Source organism: Archocentrus centrarchus, chromosome 10 (genome assembly GCF_007364275.1).
Source record: "Archocentrus centrarchus isolate MPI-CPG fArcCen1 chromosome 10, fArcCen1, whole genome shotgun sequence".
In the NCBI taxonomy this organism is placed as follows: Eukaryota; Metazoa; Chordata; class Actinopteri; order Cichliformes; family Cichlidae; genus Archocentrus; species Archocentrus centrarchus.
The window spans coordinates 7,753,369-7,780,442 of record NC_044355.1 but is presented as its reverse complement, the minus strand read 5'-3'; the positions used below and the strand labels follow the sequence as shown (position 1 = coordinate 7,780,442).

The 27,074-nt window shown below is 40.2% G+C and overlaps 1 protein-coding gene across 1 annotated transcript; it reads right to left on the bottom strand.

Annotated features, from left to right (window-relative positions):
* Positions 1-92: 92 nt before the first annotated feature.
* stag3 (STAG3 cohesin complex component) lies at positions 93-25,638 on the bottom strand. Its single transcript, XM_030739092.1, is given in 33 exon segments — positions 93-501; positions 869-953; positions 1,085-1,186; positions 1,506-1,701; positions 4,681-4,859; positions 5,249-5,371; positions 5,662-5,795; positions 7,955-8,056; positions 8,413-8,546; positions 8,985-9,153; positions 10,422-10,514; positions 11,985-12,065; positions 12,362-12,449; positions 12,550-12,617; positions 13,564-13,764; positions 14,344-14,436; positions 14,534-14,626; positions 14,810-14,913; positions 15,073-15,175; positions 16,874-16,970; positions 17,097-17,204; positions 17,694-17,773; positions 18,285-18,383; positions 19,926-20,123; positions 20,824-20,975; positions 21,557-21,676; positions 21,679-21,760; positions 22,163-22,239; positions 22,537-22,633; positions 23,384-23,601; positions 24,848-24,946; positions 25,295-25,375; positions 25,486-25,638. Coding segments are annotated over 30 exon segments (3,489 nt in total). The 5' UTR covers positions 23,564-23,601; positions 24,848-24,946; positions 25,295-25,375; positions 25,486-25,638; the 3' UTR covers positions 93-450.
* Between the last annotated feature and the right edge of the window lie 1,436 nt (positions 25,639-27,074).

The following is a 27,074-nucleotide window of genomic DNA, read 5'->3' as shown; positions in this document are numbered from 1 at the left end:
TGAACAAACCAATAAATACCTTGTAATACTTTATAATAAACACCTTGAAATCTTAAGACACCTTAAGTAGTACTTTGCACAATTAGGCATTTTTTTAATAAACATTAAATTGACATGTTTTACAAAAACAAAGGTTGATGTCAACAGTGTAGAATATTTAGAAAAAGCAAGAATTCAAAATGTGGAAACCAGTCGGAGAGAACTGAGGAGCGAAGACAGAAATCTAACTGAACTTGAATGAAACATTTAATCTGAACTTCTGCCACATTTCCAAACACTCCCAATATTAAACTAGAACACCTTTTGCTTCCAGATTTCATAATCATCAACAAAATTAAAGACAGAAACAGGTCTGACAGGCGAACTTGGGGTCATTCAGAAGAACAGATGACTCTAATATTCATCACACTGAAACTGAAGAAGTCCTGAAGAGATGATCCACGACTGACCTCAATCAAAGAGCTCGTCGAGGACACTGACTGAGGTGTGACGGGTGGAAGGCTGCATGCCAAAAACAGGGTGGGAACTTTTAGTTTTCCAGGTATGTAGTTCCTAGTCTAGATTTAGGTTTATGTAAAATATTGTAAGTAAAAACAAAACAAAAAAATACATAAATAACACTAGAGGCAAAGTTCAGACATCACAGCTGCACTTCTCTTCCTCTCATCAGAAATCAATGGAGCCTTGTACATATTTTTTAATACTGTAGTGATCCTACAATTGTGGCCTCTGTGTATGACTCTGCGGTGACAAGTACGTTGTTTTTTAAAGAATTAATACAGCTGTATCTTAGTTGGTCATGTGCTGCTTAAACTGATTAGAGTCATGAGAGAAAGTACAGTACATATCATGTCATTTTTTTTCTTACCAGCATGTATCCAGTGTCAGAGTCACTTTGATAAGCTTCAATCTCCTCCTCATCTCTTTCTGAAATGTCTTCAATCAGAGAAAGCCTGTGCAGCACACACAGATCCAATCTTTGCTTAATTCTGGTTGAAAACAGCTTTTGTAAAATGAGACATTCACATTTTCTAAATAGGCAGTAAAACAGTCTAAAAGAATAAATAAAAAAAATCAGCCTTACAAGTTGAGGTGGGAGTTCAGGTCTTGCTGCCCCACAGAGGGGGGATTCTTGCTGGAGGAGACCTGCTGTCTTTTGCTGGGTTTCACCTTTTGCATCTGTAACCTGGAGAGAAGGTAATTTTCCACCTTTATTGTCTACTTGTTGTATCTGTGTCTATGAACATACATTAACACACTGGGGAAATTAAATTTGCAACTTTCTTTCATCAGCAAAGCTCTGCAGGAGCTTTAATCTTCCTTCTTCTGCTGACTGGCTGACTGCAAAGCTGACTGCCCGTTTGACCAGTAACACAGCACACAGAAGAGAACAGAGACCGACCGACTGTTGGCTGGTAGACTCAAAGAAACTGACCCAAAGCAGTAATTTACAAATGTAGGAATCAGAGATACTGCAGACATGTTGATGATAACATTTTACTTACCCTGAGGAGAACTCATCCTCTGACTCCGGCTCAGTTAAGCCGCTGCTGATATCTGACTCTGTGGCTCTGGGTTTCCTGGACGCCATCGGCTTGGCTGGCTGTTTCTGGACGGTGGAGGTGAGGGTTGGAGTGTGCAAGCTGCTCTGGATACTGCTGTTGTAAAACCAGGACCCTCTGGCAGTGCTGGATGCTGAGCCTGCAGGAGAGAGAAGTCACCACTAGGGTTGTGCGCGACTAGTCGACTAATCGTTGCTACTGTCACCAGTCAGTACCAGACGTACTAGTCTGTTCGCCTAATTGTTAAGATCTTAATTGACGCCCGGTGCCGTAAATAGTTGTCCAAAAAGTTATGCGGACATCTGCCACCAGATGGAGCTGTAGCCCTGACATTGTTATAGAAAAATGCCATAACTCTGTTAGTCTTGGCCTGCTATTTTTATTTGTTCTAATATTGTTAGTTATTTTTGAAGTTTTACAATGTAACTTGAAGCGCACCTCCCAGGAAACACCGTCATTTCATTGCATGCATTTCTGACCCCCCCCCCCCAAGTTTGTACAAAGCAGTGAAAAAACTAGAGGGACAAATGTGTTTGTACCTTTAAAAAAAAACTGACCACAGCAAAGAGTAGGACCCAGCAGGGAAAACGTCTCAGCATTTTATGTTTCTGTCGGCTGACACCGCATGTAAAACACCGGGACACGACCGAAAGGTAATTAACACACACAACGCACCCGCACAAGCATAAATGTGGCAACAACATCGGGCGCTTACATATGATATGTCGTAGCTACAAAGACCCAGCACTGAACCCTGAATCAGGCGTAAGCTGGAGGAAGAGAGGGAGGGCTGGACTTCACTGCTGAGGCTGCGGGGCAGCAACCCGACCCCGGATAAGCAGAAGAAAATGGATGGATGTTTGTATTGTATTGTTTTATTGTAATTTTTGATTTTAACTTTTATTGAGATGCGTGTTATGAATTGTACAACAACGACCACAACAATCGTTCATAAAGCGCGGCACGATGCGCCACACCTTTAAGTCGCAATTTATTTGATTTTAATGTTATCTTCTCAGATTTTAATGATGCGTAAACATCGTTTGCAGTCATTTGTTTTCATATAGTTAAAATCAATTCAAGTTTTTTTTCTTTGTAGTCTGTTTGGAGTATAACATGCGGTGTTTATGACGCGCGGTGCCGCACAGTTAAGCAGCATTTAAAGTGCGATTCATTATTGAAGAATGTGATGAATGGTTTCAAATGCCTTTGTTTAGACAGTTTTGACATTGTCCATTAAACACTCCTAAAATTTAACTTGATATCTGAGTGTTTCTTAGTTATAGACTAGTCTGTTAGTCTAATTTTTTTCCTTGTTTATTCGACTAAGAAATTAGTTGCCAGGAACATCCCTAGTCACCACACAAGGTTATTGGTAATGACACTTTTAATGATATGTAGAATTTAAATATAACAGAGGACAGCAGCAAATTCACTTCTTGTAAAATTCAGTAGATTCACAAACACTAACGTAGGTGTTAAAGTCCCAAATGCTCAATTTGATGATTCCTCAACAGGGAATAATCAGCCTGCTCTTATTTCAATGTGGTATTAATCTGTGAAAATAAGATCTAAAATATCCAGTTTTGCCCCGTCTCTCTTAATAGTAAAAACTCTTTACAAAATCTCCTGCATTCAAATTCAGATCAACTCCAAAAGTCAGAGCCAGTTAGGCCCAGTACCACCATTGGTAAAATCATCACATAAATCAGTCCATATTTTTTGAGTAATCCTACTAACCAACCCACAAACAGACAACCATTCATATAAAAAGGAAACTATTAGTGTAAGAAGGAAGAAACAAATATATATATTTTTTTACATTCTGAGAACACAGCTGAAATTTCAAGAATAACCTTGAAAATTCGAGAATAAGGTCACAGTCCTGATACTTCTTACTACGCTGGGCTTAAGTGCTAAAAAGAAAAGAATTCTTGTTACTATAACTGATGATGAAGCACGATTTCACACATTCATCCTTTACAGTGTAATTTTAAGAGGCAGACATGCACTGAAAGTAATAGTCTGGCTTGAAATGACAGTTTTCCTCTGACACTGGGGTCACTCATCCTCTGCCTCTTTCCCACCAACAGGGTTCTAGAGCCTGTGCCGTAATTTGAACCGTTAGGCGGGTTTTCCACCGCCGAAACACTCGGTGCTCGGCCGAAAAGGGTTAAATTCCGGCCCCGCAAGCTAGCTGGTCTCGAACCACGAACGCGTGACGAAAGCGGCAGAAGGGCGTGACTCTTCCATCTCAACATCAAGTTTTCTACCATATTACATGTGTATTACATGAGAAAAGCGAAGCAATTTTCACAGCTGTGAATTAGGTTGGGCTCTAAGGCTGAACTTGCTGCTTTGTATCAGTTCATGTCAGATAAAAGGACACAAAGTGCGTACTTGTCGTCTTGCTCTAATCGCTGTCTGTGTTTACCTCTGTGCTGCACACAGATGCTGCAGTAGTTTGGTTTGGACCGTAAAACATATTTGCAGCACAAGAAAGGGGGGCGTGTTCTCCCACGTTTGTGCGCTTCGGCTTCCGTGTCCGGACGAGGACCCGCCCACGCTCATACGTAAAGGAGCAGTTCACAGAAACGCGGTGGGAACGCGGGCCCGTTCTTAAGCCTTTCGCCGGTTCATTGGGAACAGCACGAGCACTGGCACGCGAACCGGGTCCTCGGCGGTGGGAAAGTAGCATGAATGACTCCAAGTTCAACTATCAGATCTGTTTCTGCCTGAAAGCTCAATCGATCCAACACATGGGGTGAGAGGTAGGCTGCACCACGGACAGCTCCCCAGTTCATCTCCAACCCAGAAAATGTCCCATGTTTTGATTGGCATCTCCATTTTTTTTTTCTTAATGTGACCTCCTTGGCGAATAAGTAGGTAATATTAAAAATAATTGGTTGCAGCTGCAGCCATGTTGCTTAGGATTAAAGAGCACTTCCTTGCATTAAATCATCTCCAATAATCTACCTTTGCTGACCCTCACCTCTGATTGTAAATGTAATCCACTAAAATCCCTCCCTCTTCTAAGCAGCACATTCCTTTTGATAAATATTGCCTTTATGATTTACAATACATCCATACGGAGTGTTTCATATAGTATGTGCGTCACCCTGAGCTGTGGTCCTCCTGCGTTTGACTAGAGGAGTGTCATGGGAAGACACTTCGTCACCTCCCTCCTCCTGTTCTGTGGGTTTGGAGGTGGAGCGAGATTCCAAAGAACGCCGATACAGTCTGACAGATGGCCAGGAGAGGGCAGCACTGGGACACGCTGATTTCAGAAACTCTGCTCTGGGAGGAGATGACAGAATGACAGGATGAGACAAAGACCAAGGAAGCCTTTGTTTACATTTCATTTTCAGTTTTACTGGATTTGAGCAAATGATGATGAATCTAATGCAACTGAATAATATGATTAATACACCAACTATGCAACAAGAACGAAGACTCCATTCTTTAGTTTTAATCATTAAAATTCCTCGTGAAGATGCCTCTACCACCAGCTACATGTAATATAATAATTCATATGGATTCACTGAATAACTCAGATCCACTGACACTATTGCTACATTCACAAAAGTGATTTTTTTTTTTTTTTTTTTTATGGAGAGCATACAGAAATGCATGTGTAGAAAAGCTGCAGTGTTAAGCGTGAGCATGGTTGTGTTTTTCCTTCTCACAGCTGGGTGCGGTCCTGCTGCAGTAACTTAAAACTGAACTCGCTGAGGATCTCCAAGAAGGATACATTTGGATACGGCTCCTCTCCCTCCTGTGGGTCCCGAAATGCAAAACGTATGCCATCCCTGGTGAAAAACAACACAAACTCTGACATAAAAAACAAGGATGAACAGCTACAGTGTGAAAATACTTGATTTTTCTTTACAATCCTCAAGTCTGACGACTTCTTACTAGCTAGAGTTAATTATCACGCAAGAAATCTGTGTTAGGAGTAATGTTTACATTCATAAAACTATAGCTCCTTCCAAAAACGCAATCATAAAAGTTACTGAAAAAACAAACAGACAACAAGTTAAACTAGGTCATGGCAAGGTTGGTCTGTGTGTGCTTGTCAAGAGAAACGTGTGTTACTGACATGTGCAGGGCCACCAGTGGTTTGCGGACACGATGAAGATCAATGCCAAAACTCATGGCAAGCCTCTTGGCCAAGTCTCTAATCTCAGTGAGATCCTGCCTGCTGCGGTGCTCCGTGAGCATCTCAGAGAACAGCTGAGCACACACAGACATGTTGCATAAAAGGCATGATATATATCTGGACATACACAAACAAATTTCCTCTGCTGGTTAGTTAAGGCTGAAAACTTTTAAGTTATTCAAGTATTGGTTGTAATTATAGAAGAGAGCTGCCACATAAACCACGAAAATGAAGAACATGTGTGTTTAATGCCAAATTAAGAGACAGTAAATATGTGCAGCTGGTTATCTAAATCAGAAAAACAACTCAGAATGTACTTCAACAGACACATAGTAACTCATATAGTATTCATTTATTTTCAGTATATAATGTAGTTCCCAGAAAACTAAAACTGATAGTTTATTATATCTGTGATATTCATCCTTGCATATAATAAAGTACTTTACATAGAACCACATGTAAATGCCTGTCAGCTTTAGGTAGCTGCTGTTTTTATTTTTTTTCATTTTTAAGGTGGAAACAGAGCAAAAATCATCATCAGATCATTCTATTGATGTTCAAGTAACCAAGTAAATGATAAAAAGTGATGCAACTATTAACAATAAGTCACAAAAGCATACATTTTGGAAATTCGGACCATTAAGGGTGAGCTGACTTAGGTAATATCTGTTTCTGTCAACAGAGTACACATGAATATGAATATGGGCATCCCATGATGCACTATAGCCGCATTTCCATACGGGACGACTCGGCACGGGTCGCCTCGACTCGCCGCGGTTTGACGGCGTTTCCATTAGTAACTGGTACAAGTTTGCCGGTCCTTTTTCGTACCCACTCACCCGAGGTTCTGAGCGATACGAGGTGATACAAAAATGTGACGCGGAGGACAGCATGCCACTGATTGGCCAGGGAGTGTCGTCACTATCGGAGGCATGAGAGCGACTCCTTCACCAGAATCAAGCCTGCCATTTTTAAAACCCGACAGCAAGAAACTGGAGGCACAAAGCACCGTTTGAATCCCCAGACCGACAGTTTGCAGCAGTAGTTTTGCAACATGAGAGCCATCTGAAACGCTCACACAGCATACATATTATAACCCTATGCTGCCGGGCGATCGCCGCTGAAGCACCGTTACCTGCCCCTACTAGCCGAACAGCTGGTTAGCACAGAGCCGGCAGGAGTGCTGATCAAAGGAACTTTAAATTACCGTAATAACGCGACCGTTTGTCCTATCGGAAAAATTCATAGTTTCTGAAAGCTGAGAAACTGCACTTCACAACCAATATAGGGTATTACTGCAGTGTTATTACGGTAATTGTTGCCGTAAGTCCGCGAACGGCGGCTCTTTTGAAGTACACTGAGCCGATTATGTTCGGGGGTATAGGGTTATACTTACCAATGATAACCTTCATCCATTAATATATTGTATGGGGGACTTATGCATGATGATTATATTAAACTGGCATTAGCTGTTAGCTTGCCTCTTTCTCATCTATTGTTGTGTTGTGTTTTGAGCCGCGCACGAGTCACGTCATGAGAGTACTGCCCGCACTACTATATCGACTCCACCCACACTGTGGTGGTCCTCAATTGCAATGGAAACACAACACGACCCGTATGGAAATGCGGCTTATTTCTTTTTTCATTCACCTTTTCTCACTCTGTATTTAATCCTTAGTTATTATTAATCGCTGGCTGTCCACAGTGTGTCTTTTGTCCTGCCCCTCCCTGAGCCCGGCTCTGCTGGAGGTTTCGTCCTGTTAAAAGGGAGTTTTTCCTTCCCACTGTCTCCAAGCGCTTGCTCACAGGGGGTGATTTTGACTGTTGGGGGTTTCTCCACAATTATTGCATGTTCTTTACTTTATAATATAAAACACCTTCAGGTGACTGTTGTGATTTGGTGCTACATTAAAAAAAACTGAATACAGAAAATGGTTAACTGGATTTTTTTTATAGTGAAGAAAACTGTTATGTTTGGATAAGTCAAACTCTAAATACTGATTTATGTCTACTAAGTTTCAGAGTGTGAAAGCATCTCCCTACCATGTAACAGCTGACTGAAACACTAATAACTTTGTGTTGTTTTTAGAAGACCAGCATGCACTTTTCATCTCACCTCTCTCCTTCTGTACCCCCGCTGCGAACCTCCCACTCTGTGCCAGGGAGGCACACCACACAGTTTGATAACCTCTACACTAAATACAAAAGATTACAGTGACATGTAAGTGCACACCTGCTGCAGACTCAGACAGACAGTCTTGGCACTCTGCACGGGGTTGATGAGCTTGCTCTTGCTCACAGTCTCTTTGATGATGTCACCAAAGTCTCTAAAAAACTGGGAGGAAAAAATATCAAATTTATTGAATTAACAGCTCTGCTAAATATCCGAAAGACTAAAACCCTGTTTTAGTCACCTGTGCCTCTTTTAGCCACCGCTCTCTCTGACTCATTCTCAGCACCTCAGTGGTTCTAAAACAGATTTTCTCACCTTCCTCCACTCGCTTACACATCCTCTCCATTATTACTTTTTTATAAACCTGCTTCCTGTATTTCTATCCCAATTAATTCCTCCAAAGAATGTCAATCTAACTACTGATCTCCAATTGGATTACTAAAGTCACGACTTTACCCTTTAACACATTTTGCCTACATTTGCACACGACTGTAGACAGAAACGGTAAGAATTTTAACCTTGCTGTAGTGCTTGAAGACATCGGTGGCGGCAGTGAGGTCCAGCACCCCATAGATGACCAGCTTACAGTAACCAGCAAGTTGGTTACGCTTCTTCAGAAGAAGAGTTATCTTCATCTCCTCTTCACCCTCATCTGAAGAAAAGAGCCGAGGTGGAAGAAAGAAGAGGATAAAAGTTAAGTTAAGGAATGCAGAGACAGAGAAAAAGCATGCTGTGGTGTCTCTAAGAACACTAATGAAACAAGTATTTTCTTGGGAATTGGCAGAACATTATAAAACATGGAAAATAAAGATTAGATACAGAAGACTCAAAAACTACACCCATAGGCAGAGATGGGTAAAGTATCAAGTGGCTTCTGGCAGTGTTAGAATGAAGCAATTTACAAAATATCATGTTAAGAAAAGCTACATCCCTTTAATTGTTCATTTAATTTATTTATTTTAAAAAGATGACAGCTCACAGCGTTGTCACTCTGTCAAAACTGGCTGGCATACTGCTTCTGGAAAGTATCACAGTTCATGCAAACATTTATTAAGAGTAGGTGTAAATGTTTCAGTTGGTGTCAAGATACCATCGAGCGCGACATCTTCGGTGTCAGTGAAGACGTAGTCCAGAAGGAAAGCGGCCAACTCGGAGCGCAGAGAATCAGATGGCAGGTGGGCCAGAGACTGAAGGGCGGGCTCAGAGCGGACTGAACTCACACTGTACAGCAACAGCAAATCACAAAGCAGCTCGAACGCCTGTCAGGGAAAGACCAACACCGAATTTATTGAGCCCAAATTTTAAAAAACAAATCTATAAGAATGTCAAAACTGATGAATAATTATGTAGCTTGTAAAAATCAGACTATAAATACAAAATGGACACAGCTTCAGCCTCAAGTGTCTTAAGCAGAAGTGAATTCTTTCTAATAAGCAGCAGGGGGCGACACCTGTGGTTACAAAATGAAGTCTGAGAAAATGACAAAACTTTTCACTTCAGCAAACAGTTTGTGAGCTTAGTCACAAATTTAGAGTCTCACTGTATACGTCACAATGTTCATCTTACTATGACTGTATCATATGTATGTCTGTTCCTTAACAGACGCCTTAATCAATCTGAATGAAACTTGTATAAACTGCCTAGGGTACCAGGATTATCAACATCTATATAGGTATTGAGACTTCATTAACGACAGCAATGGTGGCTATATCTTGATTTAGTCACAGTATGTTTGTCTAAGACTCATTTTGCGTGTTCTCTGCTCTTCATTAAAGTTTGATCATTTAAAAGCAGGAAGTTTTAAGCACAGAGATATTGATTAAAACAAACAGTAACTTACCTGTATTTTAAAGCCCAAATTCATTATACATCACACTGTTGGAGATGGCTCTAATTGGCAACTACCTGGTCAAATTAGTTATAATCAGTAAATAAAAGAAATAAATGAAAATCAAAGTCTCACAATTTTTCCAATCCTTTCATCCCCATTGCTCTAGTGCAGCTGTTTTTCCTGACAATGTCACACAGGCCAATATATTCTTTATCATTTTACACCATATTCTCACTGGCTGGTTTGCAGATATTGGATCAGAGTTTGGTACCAAACGGGGTTGTGTAATTACTTAAAAATCATGCTCAGTTACAATGATTAAGGAGCTGTGATAATCTAGATTAAACTGTGAGTATTGTGCATCTCTTTGGAAAAAGTTTGCTTTCAAGGAGTTCAGCAAAGTACAACAAATGCATAAACTACACAAAATCTATTTGAAAGTTCAATAGCATGATGTTGAAGCTCAATATTTACCAAATAATTATTATGATTTTTACAATAATAGATCATCCCCAGTAATTTTCAAACAGTTTTTAAGTTATCTGTGGTTTTGGACTAATATCCTAAGATTGACTTTTGCCTCAGACAGCCAAGCATAAACTACCCTTGAGTTTAAAAATGATAGGGCTTCATCAGTAGTTCACATATGGGATGGTGCTCATTGTAAAAGTAAAAAAAAAAAAAAAAAGCTCTCACTTGATCTCTGATATCCATCTGGTTCAAAGACAAACAATCCTGACAGACTCTGCAGAATGACCGAACTTCCTTCTTCAGGCACTTCAGTTCTGCCTGGAGTGACAGATGGACAAAAAGAGAGGAAGTCAGATAAAATATTTTCTCATTATCTTCTTACTAAGGTGTAAACTTGTGTGTGTATGTGTGAGAGAGTAAGGAGGTGGGTGGTGGAAGGGAAGTTACTTTGATAACCTAGAAATTCAGCTCCTTCTAAAAACCAATAACAGAAATCCTAATTAAACTCCTTCAAGTGATAAGATACTTTTGGCTGTTTCATTATTCACAAGAATTTGCCACAGCGGGTAGCTCCACATATTTGATTTGGCAGATTTTTATACTGGATGCCCTTCCTGACACAACGCCCGCGGGATTTGTGTCTCGTCCCAGGATCGAACCGGGAATCTTTTGCCTGTCAGGCGAATGTGTAAACACCGCACTGTGGAACCACCTGTTAACCATGAAGTGATATTAAATACAAATTACATATTTGTCTAGCACAAAAGTGGGTAAACATTCTAGGAGCAGCACCTCTTTATCTTAAATTGTAGGCAATACAATCTTCAAGGCTTTAAGTACAGAGCTTTAAAGGCAGAATGTGACACTTTCATTCTCGTCTGTTAACTAAAATAGCAGTTTGTGAGACACAAAATGGCCAGTTTATAACTACTACAGTCGCTTTGCACGATTCCCAGTTCGAAATAATTGTTATTTATCTTTCACTGGGCCTCAATGCAGCTCCTCAGTTCATCTACATGCTGTTTTGGCTACTCTCCCATTAAGATCCTTTTGGCTGACCTCATTATTTAAAACTTTGTTTAGTCTGAGCTTCCACCACTGTAACAGTAATAACGTGACACCAATGGGAAAACATAATTGGTCCATTTTAAGTGCATATTACACAGAAAGAGAAAAAGCTATTTGAGTCATCCAACAAAACAAACATGAGCAGACAAGGAGTGAAAATAACTGAACAACAGGAAGGGATCTGGATGTGTTGTCTCTGGAACAGTGTTAAGAAAAACACACAAATGACTGCATGAGTAATAATGACATGCTCAGTGTGAGTGAAAATGAGAAAAACAGCAGAAAAGTGAAAACGAGCTCAAAAAGACGGAATAAAAACTAAAGGCAAGAAAGAGTGGAAGCACCAAACACGTGAAAACAATCAATAAGAAAAAGTGTGAAGCAGTGGGAAATAAATATCCGAGTGTCGCTGTGGGCTCAGATGCACTCTAACAGACTGTTGCGTTAATTGCCTGCTGTCTGCGCAGCTGGTGAATTGTTCGACAACACAGACAAGAGCAGCTTAACAAACACACAAGAAGGCCACCAGCATGGTCGCCTAGGGCTGCCCGTGATGTGATAGCCATTATGAAAGTATTAATCATGCAGATTAGCTCATGTCATGCAGGTAGACTGACACCACTGGGATCCGTGATCCACTGTGTGTCAAACACTGAGGAGTCACACTATTTCAAAGGTTGGTGGAGGAAAAACAGCAGTTTTATAACATGAAACGAGCACCTCAGTTGGCTTGGATTTGACCACATTCACTTTGGCCCACATCAGGTGAAAAGCTGCACACTTCATAGCTGACACCATCAGCTGAAATTACACAAAGAAGATATTAAAATTAGCTTTTTGTGGTGCTATATGCATAAAATATTTCCTTAAACTACTCAATGTACAAAAAAAAAAAACTCTTACGTATAAAAACCTCAAGATATTGACATACGAAGTAAGAAATTAATTTTTAGCCTCACAGTTCATAAGGCATTCATTTTTTGTTAACTAGAATTTCATTACATTCCATATTTTGCTTATTATTTCCACAAAAATAGCACTGTAATATTCATGACATTCACAATCCTCCCCCTCAAATATGAAACACTGCCACAAACCTCCTTATCAAGCTCCCTGGACTCCATCCTGCTCTTCAACAGCTCAAGACAGGAATCAAACAGCTTCCAGGCAGTCGGGTCCCTAGCACTGGAAATCATGCACACACACACAAAAACAACCAACACATGTATATACTTCTGATTAAGGATTATTTAGCAGTACTGCCACATGCATTATGACAGCATACCTGCTAAGGGCAGCAATCCTTTTCAAGGCAATGGCTGCATTGTATGTGTCATCGTCATCGGCGGTATCCTGGGTACACAATCACACATTGATAAAGACACTTGAAAAACAACCTGCAGTTTATGTTGATTTTCACAAAAGCCTTCTAAAATTCTAAAACCGCTTTGATTAAATATTTTGACATTTTGAATTTGCTTTTCTTGAGGCAGCTTTCAACACTGTTTTCATGTTGAGGGGCAATCATGTCTGTTTCATTGGTTAATTTATACACAGTTGGTGTATGAATACAATAGTTTTGTGCTATAATACTACTTCAGGTTAACACCTCATATTGAGCCATTTACCTATACAAGCTGAGCTTTTATGGTTGCCCAGTTTTCATCATACACCATTATTATAATAGTATTGTTGTACAACTAAACGAAATGAATGCAATTCTATAAAAATCCAGCAAACAAAAATCTATTTTTGTGAAGGTTATGATCTATTTTCCTTTATACTGTTTATTTATACACAACTGATGCTCATATTAAATAGGTTTCACATGAGATCAGTATACTGACATAATTCCTCCAGAACAGCTCAGCTTTCAGACTGCTTTAAATGCTGCCGCACCTGCCAGGTTACGAAGGGCAGCCAATCATAACAAAGCCAGCCTAAAGGGAAGGGAGCTAAATTAGCTGGGCTGGCTTGACAGAGGACGAACTGAGGGGCAGCAACAGGGCCCAATGTAAGCTTTTAATTAGGATTATTTTACTGTGAATCAAGCAAAGCTACTCTAGTACAAGGCTTATAAAAGATATGGACACGGAAATAAGCATAACACATCCCCTTTAAACAATATAAGAAAGATAAAGTCACAGAATTTTTTTTAGGAGGCTCTGTTGCTGTAAAATGATACATACAGCATTATGTATTAAAATTGATCAGAATTTTCATTAATGTATAAAGTATGTGCATGCGTAATAAAAAAAGTATCTGCTGGTATGCAAGCACCACTGACACACTCTCCAACCTGCAGCAGGTCATTTACGTAGGAGCTGAAACATTCAGTCAGGCCATCAAACAGCTGGCTGAATGCCAGTTGTGCGCGGGAGGAGAAGGTGTAGCAGTCGGAGCAGAGTGTGCTGGCCAGGTGGGCGCAAGCCTCCAATACAGCGGCCTCTGTGTGCTTCTCCACAATGCCACATATCTGGGACAGCAGCAGGTCCAGATGCTGAACAGAAGAAGTGGAATATGCATGTAGCGCTTAGGATGGTAATTATTCAAAGGTAAACCGTTTGCCCTCCCACTCAAGGATATCGACTCTAACCACTGGTTCAGCATCTGGCTGAACCGATCTATAACTGTAGGCAAGGTTAAAAACTCACAGCTGCCTTAACCTGAAAGTTACTGTTGAACTTCATTCCTGTTGACCTGACAGGCTTCAGTTTGTCAATTTTCCCTCTAATATTAGTTTGAATAACCTTTTTCCTTATACAGAGTAATGTTAAATATTTGTATTAATTTGCAGATGCTAAATAATAAAACGACAGTGAAGCCTCAAAATAATAGAAATCAATAAAAAAAATGACTTTCTCTGAGCAGCAGTGGCCTCTTTCTCTCTTTAACGCAAATCCTCTAACCTTGATTTCTCTAAGTTCTTTGCAGTGCTACCATGTAATGTGCCAACAATTCACAATGAGGGCATACTATAACTTGGATACTGGAAAAGAAAAGCCCCTGAGAAGCATAAATACACAAGAACACGGCTTTTTGAACAGATTTCATTACATATTTAGGTTTATAAACCTACCTTTTCCAGCCACTGAATGCTGCTGTACATCTCTAGGTCAAAGTACAAGGGAGCTTTGAGAAGGAGTTTCACCTTCCCTGCATCCGCTGAGTACTGCACGTCAGTAAAAACACAAACTCTACATTAAAAATGTAAAGCAACAATAAAAAAAAAAAAAATACTGATAATGAATGTTTGTGCTCAAGGTAACCTTGGCCAGCAGCTGTGGCAGTAAGGGGGTGAAGTGTGTGGTAATACGTCTCTTGTCTTGCTCCTGGATTTTTTTATCCTTCATACTCAGAATCTAATCCCACATTAACATCCAGCAATCAGAAAAGAAATAAACTCAGCGTTTAGTGCAGAAAATGTGCAAATTGTAGCTTTAAAACTAGACCTTTTGTATCACAAAATATTTCATTTCCAGCCTCCACTGTTCCATTAAACACAAGGTACAGAGCATTATGCTTGCATTTGAATGTGTCACCACCTTTTTGCCTTGAGTTCTCCCAACAGGTGGAGTTGCCTGTGCTGCCTGTCTGATGGCACACATCATCAGCTCTATGAGCACCCCCTCCTCCTCATACATCAGTCCTGCCAACACAAAGGCAGAGACAGGAGCAGACAGCTGAGACAAACAGAGCAGGAACAAAAAGGAGCAGATATCGCTAACTTGACATCTTTATGAGTGCTGGAAAAAAAAAAACAACTCTGTCCTGTGGCTCATGGTTACAGTTTTGTCTTGTTCCTCACCACTGTCTTGTAGCAGTAAAGCTGTCATTGTCTCCCAGTCTCTCAGCTCAGATCCTGCCACACCCCACAGGCTGTCCACCAGGTACGCTCCATGCTCATGGAACTGTTAGGGTAGTGGATGTTTTAGTATGTATCTAAACTAAAATTACCATAATTTATTGCACCAGAGAAAAAAAAAACAGGTGGCTTACAGTTGAAACTGAGGTGCTTTCTTTTTCTGTGTAAGAACACCTCTCACATCACCTTTTGACATTATTCCAGTGATTAAAGATAGTGTTCAGGTTTAATTTTAAATTCTTATTTAAAAGCTACAGTTGACAGTGTTTCCTCTAGAGTGACTCGTTTGCTGGGTTTTTGTATTAGTTTAGCACCACAACAGGTAAAATTAGTCATTGGTGCAATGCTAGCAGAGATGTAGTTGATTTGCTGATCAATCTACATTCCTATTCTCACCTGTAGTCACAAGGTTTTGGGTAGTGACCAAAGAAAATGAGGCTGTGGATACAAATGATGGAAATGAGCTTCACTCGAAGGGTGGCTGGGCTCTCTGTAAGAGATAGGGTGAGGAACCTGGCCATTCAGAAGGAGCTTATAGTACAGCCACTACTCTTCCACATAGAAAGTTGCCAGATGAGGTGGTTTGGGCATGTGATAAGGATGCCTTCTGGGTGCCTCCTTGGCAAGGTGTTACGGACATGTCATACCGGGAGGACACCCCGAGGCAGACCCAGGAAAAGCCGGAGCGATTACATCTCTCGGTTGGCTTAAAAATGCCTCAGTGTCCCCCCCAGACGAGCCGGAGGAAGTGGCTAGCAAGAGCGAGTTCTGGGCATCTCTGCTGAGACTGCTGCCCCGCAACCCACAACCAGATAAGCAGCAGAGTAGGGATGGATGGAAATTCTGCTTTTCTATTCATTTTTTTTTTTAAGAAGAAAAGTTTACAGTGTTTTATTAAGTATTATACATTTTCTATCTTTGGAATTAAGTGAGAGTTAAAGCATGTCCTCATAGTCAAGACTAGTATTGGAAAAATAAGTTCTTTAATAGTATCATAACCATTTTTGTACAAAAATTATGCTTATGTTACGTATATGTGTTGCTCATTGAAATTACTGTGTTAAAGATGCCTGCATAACGGGAAACTTTCTATAACCTAATGACCTTTGTACAGAATGTGTTTCTTTAAAATAAAGTGTAAGACAGAAGTGCGAAGACTATATGTCTAGTGACCTTCTGCTGACCTGTGTGGGTTAGTACCGAGAAGGCTGATAGAAGTGAGATGTTATACTAATGTCATGTGTTTAATTATAGCTATACTAAGTGCAAAATTGACTTTCTGTTCCAGACAAGAGATCTTTCAGAGCTGCACTAAGTGAAACTTTAGCGACGTCAGTGTTTCTGTTACTTCCTTTTTTCGCCTATGTGCATAAAAACGGCTCAGAGGGAGAGACTGCCCGAGCTTGTGTTGATGTTACATGCTCCTGATTTTCTTGCAAGAAGATTAAAGACCTTTTCTGGAGATTGATCGAGTGGCCTTAGTTTTTGATAAGTTTTGAATTTATCCAACACTAGCTTCCCTGCTGTTTGATGTTTGGGGGTCACAGTTTGTCCATCTATGATTCTGGACCAACTCTTGTTGGAAAGTTTTTGATGGGGTCACAGGAAGGCTAACAAGTTATGACTGACTTGAGTAAAGCTATCTTGGCTCTGCTAGAATTGCATTCTTATACTTTCATATTGCCTTAAATTAAAATGGGGGAGAGAATGTGAAAGAGAGGACATGGAGGGAAAGGAATACTACCTCACTCTGGATGTAAAAGGAGACGAGGATTTGAACAAAGGCTGCATTTTTGGCTTTGTCATTCTCCTGGTTGTCACTGCTAATCATACTTTTCAGCCTAACATACACACATAAAAAATAAAAAAGTCACATAATATTAACCCAAACTAAAAGTGCAATTATTCAAATAACCTCAATTAATCGCAAAACCTCAATTAAAAATTAAAGTACTTAACTAGCGTACTTGTTGCATAGGAAGGAACCGGCTGCAGACGCCAGGCCTCGGTGTGAAGCGTAAACCAGGGGATAGATGTGGCCACACTCCTGTTCTTCCAGTCCTTCCTCTGTTTGCCTGCAAGTGTGCACACAAATTTTTATTGATCAATTTACTTACGTACATTAAAAAGAGATGAAAAACATCTCTTTTTAATTTCCCCTAAAACCATCTCATTTATAGTCAGAGATGTTGGCAAGCATTAGATCACGACTGAGGCTATGAATCATCACCAATCATGACCAAGCAGACTGCCACAGTACGCGGGACCATCACTTATGTTGGTTGAGTAAGCATCTTTATATTTAGATTCAGATTATAATTATACTGTCTTGGTTGTTAAAGTTTCTTATTCTGACCTCTAGACAAATACTGCAAATATGAAACCAAAGACTGGATTTCAGAATTGGATAGCACTTTCTTTTCAAAATTGCATGACTTTTCTGTAATGCAGTTCAAAACTATAATTATAAAAACACTTCATACTTTAAAAAGCACTGTTTTTGGTATGTTTAAGCTCCAAATCAACTTCAGATAGTGGCAAAAAACATGAAAAAAGCCCTTTACTGTTGGATCAGCAACAGCAGCCTGACCACTTCCACTGCCACGTCTGGGTCCTTGTCTAGCACCATGCTGAGAATCCTCTCCTAAACACATTCAGATATACAGTGGCACATAAACAGAAAACTGTTCAATCATACCAACAGACAATCGCTAGATTTGCATAAATGTACCCACATACACATACATGCACACACGAGCCCAGCGATTAGGCACTAAGCCATGGCATAAATACAATTTATCTGTTGCAGCACATGTGGCTTAGGAGGGTTTTTATGTGTTTGAAAAGAGCTTATTAACCATCAGTATTGGCAGCAATTAATGCACCCAGACATATGCACAGACAAAGGATGAGACCATAACAACAAACAGGAATGATAAAAAAAGAAAAAAAAAACTGAAAAGGCAAGGAAATACGGGGAGGAGGCACAAAATACTGGGAGGGGAGACGCAGATAGACAACAAAATAGAAACAATAGAAAAAGTAAAACAATAGATTAAAGGCAGATGCTGAGACAGGCAGACAGTCAAAGGAGGGGAAAAAAAGAGGGAGAAAAGAATTAAATGGGCCGGGTGCAATCCAGAGGGATGCCTCACTTTAAATCTGCTGGTGAAAAGCTCCAGGCGGCCAATGAATTCCTTCTCCTGGTACAGACCCTGCAGGGCACGCACACATTGCAGACGCACTGGACTTTGCTGAGGGGGGAAAAAACAAAGTACAGTAACACACTTTTGATAACCTGAATACAGACTCAAACCTGCATATAGTGGAATTTCTCTCTGTGTGTAAGTGAGTCTTCCTCTGTCTACAGATATTCTGCAGTAGTGTCATATGTAGGAAGTCTGTAGAGTATGAATACCAAAATTAAAGTTTCTCATTAAAGAAAATGCAATTTCCTATTCAATTACTTCCATTTCTACTGCTGGGGTGCAGACATGCAGCCGCTATCTCAGTGACAAATGATGGTGCTGAATGTGAATAAAGGGATGGCATAACAGACCTTCATGATGTCAAGGTTTTTACTGCATATAAAATATTCTGGCATCCACCAAAGAGATTCTCGCCTTCACATTTAAGATCATACAAATATACAAAAATACATTTTAAAATTTAAAGAACGGTCAAAAAATACAAGAAAATGTCTAGACTTCAAGTATATAGGATGACACCTTCATCTCAAGCATTTTAATAGAGGTATTACACAGTTGTACTTTTTTCCTCTTTAATTTGTTGAAATCGTAGGCAATGTGTTTAGCCTAAGGTATTTTGTATTATATAATTTTATATTATTATATTGCATTATATAGCCTATAAAATATGCCTGCCCTGAACAATAAAGAAATATCTGTTTAACTTCGAGTGTTTCTTTTCCTCGTTTGCAGCCGCTTACTAACAATCATGAATTAGGATGCGGGCCTCATGTGTGAAGAAAGTATCATGAAATAGATTGCTTTAACATATTTCGCTTTTAAAATGGAGTTGAGTAAAATGTATATTTTTTAGGCTATAAGGATTGGCCAGTTTTTCAAAAGACGATTCACAACGAACCTACTTTAACCCTCAGACACGGCGTTATAAATTTGCTGTTGCCAGAATGGCAATGACCAAGTCGTAGTGCAGTACTCAAGGCCCTGTGTTATGTCATATTATAGTGTAGTACGGTAGTTAACTTTTCAATGACTACTACAGCGTTCCACTGGTGGAACGGTGTGCACTGTGGACAGCGCAATTGGCTGAGCCTTTATCAATGCTGTGTGGAGATGAACCGTATTGTTCTGCACCAGCAATTGTAAAATAGCTTGTTATAATTCCATGTACAATGCAGGAATATTCGAATTATATTTGTTAAGGGAGTGTTGAGGAACGATACAACACCGCATAGCTCGAGCACTCGAATGCCGAGATGTAGGTTTTATTGCATTAATCAAGCCAACGTTACCCCTACTGGGCATAACAGGACATAGATGGAAAGCTACCTCTACAATATCAAAATAGGTTAAGCCCGACACAGGCTACAGAAGGCCTAATTAAAATTTAAAAAACAAAACAAAAACTTTTTCCTGGGATTCCCGGGAAATGGCTCGTCTTTTCCCGGGATTTGATTCATGTCATTTTCGGGAAAAATATTAAACCCTAGCTTACATGCATAGTCACCCTCCCAAAAGCCAATTCTGGTCCAGAAGAAACCCTGGATGTAAAAGATTTTCTACTGTTCTGTCCTCTGTGTGTGTGTTTACCTTGTCATGCAGGGTCCATCCCAGATATTTAAGACATCCATCGTTAAGGAAGTCCTCAGGGTCCATTTTCAACCACAGGCCCAACTCCTCCATACACACTGCCCGGATCTCAGACAGCCGGTCCCGATAACGGTGCACAAACACACCACGAAAAGTGGCATTCATCATGGAGGACAGCTCCTCTCTGTGTTCTTGCAACTACAACATGCAAATACAAAACAGAGCCACTCAGACACACACACATTCTAAATAACCCAGTCACCAAGTCTCCAGGACTCCAAGTCTGTCAGTATACTGGTCAGCAATGGCAACCATCTTTTGTTGAAGTGGGCATTTCCTAGAGCACATAGCAACCACCAGTCCTTACAGAACACAAAGTGATAACTCTGTGATGATTATGAGATTATCATGGATACAAAACACTATATGAAACCACCAAACCACTTTTAATGCTACTTTACCAATTTTACTCTTAGTCAACAATATTTCCTCACAGAGCATGCACTTCCTGTTGTCCCTGCACTTCTGTGACTCACAGTTAACATGAGCAAAATGGTAAACTGCAGCAAACATATAATACATTGCGACTAAAACACTCAAGTAACGCACACACATTTATTTTATTTTGAAAAATCCATTTTGTTGGTTAAAAAATACAGACTGTTTCAAACCCAACAGCCACTAAACAACCTGTGACCAACAGGAGCAGAAAATGTTGGTCTACTGGTGCCAATAAATAGAACCTGTTTTAAGTCATATTTGCAAAAAAACATTCCTGCATCCCTTCTCCCTTCAGATATTTCTTCATAAAGCTGATGTCACTGGTTCATTGTCATGACCTATGTGTTTTTGAAAAAGTGGCTGCGTGTCTAAACTCTGGTTGCTCTTTGTGTGTGACCTCAGCGATGGTGGCCTGCAGCTCCTCCAGTCTGTCAGAGGCTCTGTCGTGTGCCCTCTTGCTGTTCTCCACATCGTATTGCCGCTGGGTGGTCTGCAGCTGAACAGAGACTACCACAGCTACTTCCACCAATCCTGTCATCAACTTCATGGCTAATAGAGGAAAACATGGAGACAGAAAGTCTACAAAGAAATGACAGAACTTTTCAAATAATGTGTTATTATTGAAGAGACTCATGTACCTTTAATTTACAACTACAAGTAAATCCTTGCCAAAAACTAAAAGTTACCAGGCTAATCTCATTTTGGAAATGCTGATGACCTTTATTTTGTCAAGTGAGAAACAACAGATAAACACGAGCTATACGAGAGGAGTAAACTATAAAAAAAAAAACCTCATTAACCACAAAAAGGACATCTGCTGCATCCCACTTATTCTGACTCACACAACAGGATGAAAACCTCTGATAACACAGACACGAAGGGCAGGATTTTAGTTAAACACCCCCAACATTTTTTTAAGACAAAAGCTAACACCATCAGTTAATCTTAACCAACACACTGCATGATTAGCATTATAGGAGATGAAATGCACTGCACAAATCAAGTGCAAACGTAAACTGCACTGAATCCCCCCTCCCCAGTCGTTTTCTGGTGAAAGCCATGCTGTTATTAGTGTTTCTAAACCTCTCTCTCTCTCTTTTTAAAAAATACACTTGCATCAGAGCACTTACCAAGCAGGGTACTGGTGTGTCTGAAGGCTCGAACCTGGGAGTCTGACAGGCCGGTGAGCAGAGCCAGCAGGGAATGGAAGAGGTATTCATCATAAACGAGGCTATTCCTACAGGAGCGCACAGAACCCTAGCAAACTCACACAGGCCTGCTTTGAAACGCTTCAGCTGGGGCCCTGGAGTGCACAGAGGGTAGTTCACTGAATCCTGGAGGAAAAGGGGGGGAAGCAGAGAGAGACAAAGAGCTTTTAGCTTCCTACACTCTGCTTCGTGTAGTTATCTGAAGCACAAGCTTCTGGTTTGTTCTGCTAATGACAATCACATCAGTGGAAAACCAAAGTGATTATCTCATTAATGTGTCCATTTATCAGCATTAGATTTTAATGAGTGTTTTCCATCATGCTGTGCGCCATCCTTCAGATCACAATCGCTTGAGACATGAAGGTTATTAGAGTTTCTCAACTAACTCCAGAAGGATTATTTGTAGGGAAAAGACAGACAGACGACTATAAACTAGATTCAAAATTGCATTCCTGTAAGATCGAGCTTTATTTTAAAAATACATTTCAATCCAGCTATATCTGAACTATTTTCCCACCTTTCCCTCACCTCATTGAACTCTTTGGTTAGTTTGCTGATGATCTCAGCATTTTGCAAGCTGTCAAACATATTTCTGGTGACAACACCTGGACATAAAAACAAGAAAGGATACAGCAAGAGTCCAGATTAGGAAATGAAGTGAAATATCCACCTCAGAAACCCAACATTACAATAATTCTGGCACTCCTGCCTCACTTATTAATAATTTTCTCTCATTTTCATTCCACTCTCACAAAATACTAGTTTTCTTGTCTGGACATTACATCATTAGGATACCGACAGAAACGCTGCGGGTCAGAATTGCTTGGCTGAAATTTCAATCTCTAAAAGTTTCAACCCCACCCCCCACTACCCATCTCCTGGCCTGCCTCTTAGCCTCTGACCTTTGCATCCGCAGGACTGAACAATGAAGTTGATGAGCACCAGCAGCCCCGCCTCTCGGCTCTGCTTGTAGCTGTCCAGCCACTCGTCCACCACCGTCTTAAGATTGACAGGGAGAAAGCAGCCAGTGAAAAACACTGCATTCAGATCAAAGAGCAGATGGATGTGTTAGGAATATATCAAACATTACTGATTTCACCTTTAATCATTCCTCCTAACACTAGCTTTTTATATGTTTTGCACTATAACTCAGGGCCTTTTTATTTCTGGTTCCATTAAATTCCAGCTTTATTTACGAACAATACTGTATAGCAATCATGTCAAACCTGGCACCCCTTCAGAGCTGCATTCTCTTGATAGTGAAAGTGTAACCTATTGTAGTCAAATTGAGCTGAGAACTGAGAAACCTTTTCAAAACAGATTTCTTGAACTGCCATTTGCCTGAATTTCTGAATGTGCATAATGAGCCTTCCCCCAGAGCCCCAGTCTGCATTGTCTCGCCACTCTACACTGCAGCTACTATTTATTACTGTATTTCTTTTGTTTTGTGGCCCTTCTTTTGTAGTCTTTACCCAGAAGCAGCTATAGTAGAACAATACTTCGGATGGACAAGTGCTGTCAATCATTGACTACATGGTCCAATGAGAACACCCCTTTCTCTTAATGTATCAGAGCCACTTCTGTAGGATCACATCAGTCAGCCACTGACAGCACATGATAACCCCTCATTGTCTGCTTGTTTCTTTTATAATTACACATGCCTCATTCAGCACCTCCCTCCCTTCATGTTTTTATCTCTGTGCTACCTTCCCCCTTCCTTCCACACTCCTTTGCTTAGGGTTTGCTCACCACCATGGCACTCTTTCCAGAGCAGACAGCATCATAGATATCCTTTGCGCTGATAACCTGGCTCTCCTCGTTAGTGCTCCTCGCAGGTGTTGGGGAGACCTGCCTGGGTGTCCCCGGGGACATAGGCTGGGGGGAAGGACCTGGAGGGGGTGGGACAGATCTGCCACTGGGGCTGGACATCCCCTTCAATGCACCATTACGCCGGGTCTCTTGGGTGGCTTGAGATGAAAGAGGTTTATTTAGTGATTTAGAGTGAACTGAGACAGTCATCTGAACTAGTAACATACCAAAATAAAGTATATTGGACATCTACAGTGTTTGCTATAGTTTTGCTGATGATGCAGTGATCAATGGTTTGATCCTGGAAGATGAAACAAAGTATTGTGCATATCTGGATGAGTTTGTTACTTTTTCTTCACTTAAACACCAAGAAAACAAAATAAATTTCTGGATTTTAGGTCCAGCAGGAAGACATCAGCGGGTAGTGGTGGAAAGTGTCTGTATTGAGGCTGTAAATGAGTACAAATACTTGAGGACAATGACTGAATTCCATGGCAGTCTTTCATCAAACGTGTCTCTTTACAAAAATATGTCCAACATTTATATGTCATGTAAAAGTTGAGACAGTTTTAATATGGACAGATTGTTCATTTGCAGAGAGCATTCTAACTTTTTGTTTTATTTCCTGGTATTTTTCACTGTTTTTAGTTAATAAGAACAAAGTCAACAGGATTGTAAACATGGGCAGTTAGACTGCATGTCAGCAACAAGATAGTATGATGCAACTTTGGGGTAATGGGTTGTGGAAAAGGGGTGAGATATCCTCACTGATGGGTCACACCCACTTCATGGTGAATACACCTTCCTACTATCAGGATGGAGGGACAGGATACCACCTTTGTGAATGTCTCGCACACAAAGGTCTTTTATACCTTGTAACATAATTCTGTTGAACAAATCCAGGTGATATGAGTGTCAGTTCCACATAGTTGCATTTGATTTTGCTGACGTTGCTGCAAATGTATTTATTTTTGCTATTATTGTTGTTAATGTTTTTAATGACCCAGCCAAGGGGGTTGGGGCACAAGCGTGTGTACTCCTAATACTGGGTCTGGAGCTGCCAGGCAGGATAAAAGAGGAAGACATGGATGTAGTAAATGAGGATGTGCAGAGGACTGGTGTGACATAAAAGGATGCCAGAGATAGGGTGAGATGGAGGCAGATGATCTGCTGTAGCAACCCCTGAAGGGAGCAGCTAAAAGAAAAATCTCTTTAATGTCTGTGACTGAGATGTCTTTATTGTTGTGGTCATATTTGTCTGACAGTCACCATATAACACAAAAATAATGTCTAAAAGAACAGTAAATACAAAAATATACATTTGCGTCTATTGCGATGGCAGTTTAATCTTTTACAATCACCAATAATCAACTGGCACTATTTTAAAGAGAATAAGAAATTTACCTGATGCTTAAATACTGTTAGTTTTCTTCGCTTTGTTGTTTTCACGATGGCCTCCATAGTCCACTGCCTGAGTCAGAGAAGCAATCTAACTCCTCAAGACTAAAAGACAAGGAAAACAATCGAGTCTAGATAAATTTCAGCGTTATTTTTAGTAATTAAAATTAAAGGCAAAGACTACAGCACTAGAATAAGTATCATGATTTAAAAAAGTGAAATTACAGTGTGTGTAACCCTTAGGCTATTAGCTAATTAAGCAAGAGCACCTTAAGCATTAGTGGCAATTTTCAGTGCTTTTCAATATGAACTCCTTCAAATTATATTTATTTAATTTATCCTTAACCTTCCATCCATCCATTTTCTTCCGCTTATCCGGGGCGAGTCCTGGCCCCAGATAAGGTTATCCTTAACCTGTTCCTTTTCACGGTAAACTTAAAGTATAAGCAGTACCTGTCCAAAGTTGAGCTTCCACTTGCCATTTTAGCTGTAGGAAGGCACCAGGCTCACTTTATTCAGTAGAAAGAGTGGAGGCTGCGGAGAAAATTAGCAAAATTAAATGAGCTAAAATGACCCGCGAAACCTAGCTAGCCCATTTGATAAACCCACGAATTTACTGGATAGATCCGGCTTCCAAGACGTACTTAGCAAAGTACTTCAGATGAAACCAATCAATAACCACCACTAGCAGATTAATGACACAAGTTACCACCTGATAATGTTACTGAGCAGTAATTTTCTGCCTTAGCGAACTTTTCTTCCTCAGAAACCGAGAATCGTCAAAAGCGCGCCGCTGTGCATGGTCACTAGAAGGTGATTGGTCCTAGCAGAATATAACACGATTTTCATTGGTCAGTCCCTGAGCATGGTTGCCTGGTCGTTTAGGCAGCAAAAGGAACTATATCTCAGTGAGTTAAATGTTTCACCTTGCAGCTAATTTACTCTAGTGTTATATGTTTTTTTTTTTATTATTATTTATTTATACTGTGTTCGTATGTTTCATGGTTCTATCTCTAGTTTTTAGCACCCTGAGGTGGTTCACTGCTGCGCCCTGCCCAGCACCGCAGGTACCTCACCCCTCTCTCCCCTGTTGGTCCATTGTTCTGTGTTTGAGAGGCTGTGACCACCAGTGTCAAAACAGCCAGGGTGAAACACAGCTTCTGGTCTTCACCTTCAAATAAACACTGATTGCCCCCTGCTGATGACACGAGATTACTCTAAAGAAAGCTAAGCCATAAAAGCACAAAGCTGTCAATGGGAATAATTGTAAATATCATATAAATTAATGTTTCTATGATTATTTTCCTCTTTGTTTTTATGTCTCTTGCAGAATGTCACACTGTTCCAGATGATGGACAGCCTGAGATGCATTTAAAATAAGTGCAATTTCAACCTCTATTAAGATACATGCACAGTGGATTTAAAAATATTTAGAACTAACTAATGTACTTCAGTCTTCTTCTTCAACTTGACAAGATCCAGAAATATTTTCTTTCTGGTCCCTGGCCCACATGTTTGATGATCTATACTATTCTTATCCATAACATTCTAATTTGTCTCTGAATAACTTGTGAAATTTGCCTAAAACTGTTCTCTTGATTTAGAAGTCTGGTCCTTCACCTCAACAGCTAACTAGGCAATAAAAATAAGAGCTTTTAAACTCTAATCTTTTACATTAAGGCTGGTCATGAGGAAAAAAAAAGGTAAAGGACAATTACAATATATGTCTGTAAGTTGTCCAGCACGTGACTGACACTGCTCATAACTGGGGCTGCTGCCGTTTTACGCCTTCTACAAAAGCTAACCCTTAGGCACTACCTGAAGTCTGATTATATTAATCTGACACTGTTCTCGATGATTACAAAAACAATAGTGTAGACTGCTATATAACTAATATTAGACAATGTGCTAGGAGTACCAGGTGGCTCACTTTATATGGGCCTGCACAGCATTTTATCCCTTTCCCTCCTGTCCAACATATTGGGACAATATTCCAGTGTAACTTAGGAACACATCCATATTGAAACTCAAAGATGATTTTCAGACAGAACAGCAGGTGAAATAACAGTTCATAGTTTTAACAGTTATTGCAAAAGAAAATGTAAAAACATCTCACTTGTCTCTAGGATCTTCCTCTGTCACACCAACCCTCTACATGTCCTCCTTCCTCTCTTGCTCCTGCTTGGCAGCTCCATATTTAACATTTGTATATCCGTTATCCCTACTATGCACA